This window comes from Dendrobium catenatum, unplaced genomic scaffold (assembly GCF_001605985.2).
Source record: "Dendrobium catenatum unplaced genomic scaffold, ASM160598v2 fragScaff_scaffold_496, whole genome shotgun sequence".
Classification (NCBI taxonomy): Eukaryota; Viridiplantae; Streptophyta; class Magnoliopsida; order Asparagales; family Orchidaceae; genus Dendrobium; species Dendrobium catenatum.
The window spans coordinates 1-4,729 of NW_021318958.1; the positions used below are offsets into that span (position 1 = coordinate 1).

The following is a 4,729-nucleotide window of genomic DNA, read 5'->3' on the forward strand; positions in this document are numbered from 1 at the left end:
ATGATTGGGATCTCTCATTGAAGCTTGCTTGTATGGATAAATTATTCTGTGCAGAGGCTGGACGTAGCTCTACGTTCGGAGGTGAATCAGGTGCATCCACATCAGCAGTACCGAGCTGCGGTACACAGCGAAGAGGTGATGTGGTGCATTCTGATTGGCCTCTAGACGACATTTGACATCTGCACAGAATAATTAATCGCTTGTGTGGGTCCTCTTCCTTATATGCAATTAGCATATTTTAACATTATTTTTTTAAAATATAAACTAGATTCAATTTTTAGTAATTATTTTTTAGTAATTTTTAATATAATAGAAGAAAATGTAGACCAAATTTTTTTTAACATATTTAAATTAATTAAGATAAATTAATACATTCACCACATATTAAAATTTCAAATTCAAAATCTACCCACTAACATGTCAAGATGAACTTTGGCCCTCCCTCATCTTATGCTCCTCTTCCTCCATTGTATCGCTGATCGTACGCCCCCTCGTTTCTGGTAAGAACACAGCAAACAACCCACAGAAAATGATAACTATCCCAAACACCCCAAAAGAAAGAAACTTTGTCTTCCTCCCTGCCACCGCCATCGCCGGCGCCACCACCCCACCGAGCACCAACGCCTGCCTCATCACCGCCAGCGTCGAGTTTCTTACACACGTTGGAAACAGTTCCACACTATAAATCATATGCACACTAATTGCCGTAAAAACGCCGAAGAATGCAACTAACTCCACCACCACAGCGATCCATCCGCCTATTGCTGTACAAGCAAGGCTACAGCCGCCGCTCACAACCATCAGCCCGACCAAGGATTTCCGTCGACTCACCACATTTGCGAGGAAGAAGACGACAAATTCCGATAGAAGCTCTGTTGCCGCATTCAGTGCCACACTAATGTATAAGCTAGCATTAAGATTGCTGAGATTGAGCGGCATTCCGTAGTACATCATTCCGATGCCAAAGCTCACTATCATAACTGTTCCCAACCGGCGGAGAGCCCACCGTTTCTCCCATAATATCCTCGCCGCCGAGAACAGATCATGTGATTCTGTTTTGTCAGAGGACGTCAATGCAAAGTCAGGGAAGCTCAATGTTTCTGTTAAACGTGAGAGCTGTTGCAGTGTTTTAATGGCTTCTTTTCTCTTGCCTTTTAAAAGAAGCCAACGAGGGGACTCTTTCATGATTAAATGGAGAATAATGCTGTAAAAGAGTGAGGGGATTGAAGTGTAGAGATAGAGCAGTCTCCAGGAGTTTCCTCTGTTTAGGAAGGCTATGAGGGGAAGGGTGACGAAGCCGGTGGTGGAGAAGATGAAGGTGAGGATGCTGACGAGCTTGCGGTGGCGGCGGGAGACGAGTTCAGACGAAAGGACAAAAGCGGAGGTGCCAACGTTGGCACGAGCAAAGCCGCAGGCGAAGCGAAGGGCGGCGTAGACGGCGAGGTTGGGAGAGAAGGCGGTAAGGGCGGCAGTGAGAGACATGGTCAAGGAAGAGAAAACGAGTGTCTTTTTGCGGCCGAGGCGGGAGTCCGCGAGGGTGGCGAGGGAGAGGCCGCCGACGAGACAGCCAGCGTAGAATGAAGAGGCGGGGAGGGCGACGAGAACAGGAGAGGCGCACTCGAGGGAGAAGTCAGAAATGGTGGAGATTTTGCGGTGTTGGGAGAAGGACCAGGAGGTGGATGGGAGGTTGCATGGTGTGGTGACATTGCAAGTGGAGGAGGTGCAGTGCCATGGCGGTGGATTATCGGAGAAGACATTGATGAAGGTTTGATGGGAGTCAAAGATCCAGGCGAGGCAGACCAGGATGGGGAAGAGGAGGCTGCCGGTGGATGCAGACAAGTAGCATTCGACGATGTCGTCGATGGAGTTAACTGCGGTGGTTTTATTTGAATTTTGGTTTATGTCGACAGTGTGGTCGTTGGCAATTTCGCCGGCGGAAGGCGGCGCAGATGGAGGAGCATTGGCCATCTGGCTCTATTTGTGAAGATCAGAAGATGCGAGACTCATACAGAAAGCAGGCTGCTTTTATAAAGAAAACAAATCCTATCAACTATTTCATGATAACTTATTAATTCATTGGGTCGCTTTTCATAGCTTTTTTAGATTTATTCTACAAATAGTTGTACAGAACTACAGATGCTTTCTGATTCTACCAAAATTGTTCCATATAATCTTTCCAAGCAAAATTATATCGAGAGAAATTCTCCAGAGATGAGTTTTTGAAGAAACTACTCAGTGAAGATCGATACCAGACGGTCTGGAGACTAATTAGAACATGTCATATTATTCGGTACTGAGCACCGATATCGAGAAAAAAATAATATGACGCATTCTGATTGGTCTCCGAACGCCATCCGGATCCACACATAATAATAATTTTTTAGGTTTGTGATAGCTTTCTAGTTATTTTACTTTTCAACATGAGCCACTATTTCGATCGCCGCTTTTTAATTGTTTCTAGCATCTCTTTAGAAATTTATGTACTAAAAAACTATTTTTAACAATTAGAGAAAACTATTTTTACAACCCGATACAACTTTCATTATTTTAATTTTATAATAGAAATAAAAATTTCGTTCGACTACTATTTTCTCAAACTTCTTAGAAATTTATATAGTGAAAAGCTAGTTTTTATAACTAGAGTAGTAAAGTTACTTGGGTAGATTTTTAAAATAAATATCATTAAGAATTTAATTAACTATTAAACCACCAAAATAAATAAATTTAAAACTAGGCAAAGTCGCCCATTGAATGGGCGACTTGCTCAAGTTATAAAATCTTTAAGAAAACATTTCAGGAGGAGAAATAAAATAGAAATAAATTAAAAGATAGAGAGAAATAAAGAATGAGAGATAAATACAAAAATTCAAAACGATTCTTTTTTTATTCACGGTGTCTTCGAGATGAGGTACATCAAATTTTTTTATTTTTTATTAAAATCTTAAATGCAAATATTTTTTTCTTATTTTTAAAAAAATTTAAATAAAATATTTTTTATGAGTTAATATGTATTAAAAATTAAATATTCAATCTCTCCAAATGACCGTTTCTTGGATATGGTGCCTCTCATATATGATATAAGATGAAGAAATGAACTTTTCTTTTAACTTATATAGTAAAGAGAACTTATTGGCTTTAATAAGCTCTGAGATAATTAAATCATTAGAAATTTTTTTAATCATTATCATCAAGGATTATTTAAATTATAATTTAATCATGAAAATGCTAGGATAACTTTATACTTGCAAAACTTGCATCATTTAACTTTTTGCATGTTATAGTTATGATAATTTTTAATATATGGGTATGTTTCTGGGAAATTTTTATTGGGTAGTTTGAAACTATGTTATTTTTTATTTTTTAAAAATAATTTTGATCCTAAAAAATATTGTCATAAGAAAATTAAAGCTTTAAAATAATATTCTAAATAATCTCTACTAATATGATAATATAATGAAATTTTGAACATTATGCTCAGTAGATCATTTTGTTGCTTGCTATTGAGACATTTTGTGAAATTGAGCAATCTATTTAATCATGTTTCTTTTACTATAATGCAATGATAAATATGCTTATAATGCTAGGTTGTGTGGATTTTAGGAGTTCAGATGTGTGGTAGAAGTAGAAGTTCTGGTGCTAAATACATAGGAAATCATAAGGGCCTTTTTTCTATTATGATAGTACTGGAGTCATAAGGGCTTGAATTTTGATGTTTGTTTCTAATGGGAGGTATAAGGGCTTAAGATAAATCTATTATTTTATGCTCTAATATGTAAAGTGCTTATTTATTTACTTTCCATACACAATCTACTTCAATATTTAAGATATCTATAATTATCATTATGCTTAGTCCAATACATTTCTTATGAACTACTTTTACATTCAGTTAAATGCTAAATAAGTAAATTGTTTAAAATTTTAGACCAGTGGGTGTGACCTTCTAAGTTGTGTTAGCTCGCACATATTCTCATCTCTTTCAAGTTAGGCGAACGGGAAAGAACCAATTGAGTAGCTGAACATTCATGATCTAATTTTTTTGAATATGTATATGTATTTCCATAATTTTTATAAAGTCATAGCTTTTTGTTTTATTTATCTATGCCGGGTCTGTGTTGTTATGTACTTTACTATAAATGCTATAATAACATTTTGATGAAATAAAACAATTATGGATAAGTTTATTTTATTTTATTTATTAAAGTTAATTAATTAGAAGCTCCATGGTATATATAAATTAATAGAAGACATTTGATTAGTCCCCCAAAACTTAGATCTTGGGCTGACCTATCTCAATTCAATACGATATGACCTATCTATCAGTGAGTCATATTGAGTTGGGTTATGATAGTTCATTTTTAATATCAGAGCAGTGATTCTTGGGGAACTGATTATAAAAATGAGCTATAAGAAATCATTTACACTCGAGTGAGGTGGTTCTGGATAATGTTTAGGTATTCATTTTTTATAATATATATCATCTATAATTAATGTAATTTTTTTATCCATAATTACTAATTTTGAGTTAATTAATAATTATGAGCATTAGAATGTTTAATGTCGTAGAAAGTAACTAAGATTTGGAGTTTGAAAAGTGAAACCCGAAGATTGAGAATTTGCTTTATAAGTACCGTAACACTAGGGACGATGGTGCCTCGACATTGAGTTATCATATTTTTAGATAGAAAAATAGATTTAGGTGTGCACTGTGGCACTAAGGATGCACTGCCAT

General features: G+C 36.1%; 1 protein-coding gene across 1 annotated transcript; it reads right to left on the bottom strand.

Moving 5' to 3' along the window:
* Nucleotides 1-420: 420 nt before the first annotated feature.
* On the bottom strand, nucleotides 421-1,968 carry LOC110101654 (organic cation/carnitine transporter 3-like). Its single transcript, XM_020829647.1, has one exon. The coding sequence runs from the start codon at nucleotides 1,966-1,968 to the stop codon at nucleotides 421-423; it is 1,548 nt and encodes a 515-aa protein (XP_020685306.1).
* Between the last annotated feature and the right edge of the window lie 2,761 nt (nucleotides 1,969-4,729).

Coding starts and splice junctions, on each gene's coding strand:
- LOC110101654 (XM_020829647.1), bottom strand. CDS start 1,968: ATGGCCAATGCTCCTCCATCTGCGCCGCCTTCCGCCGGCGAAATTGCC.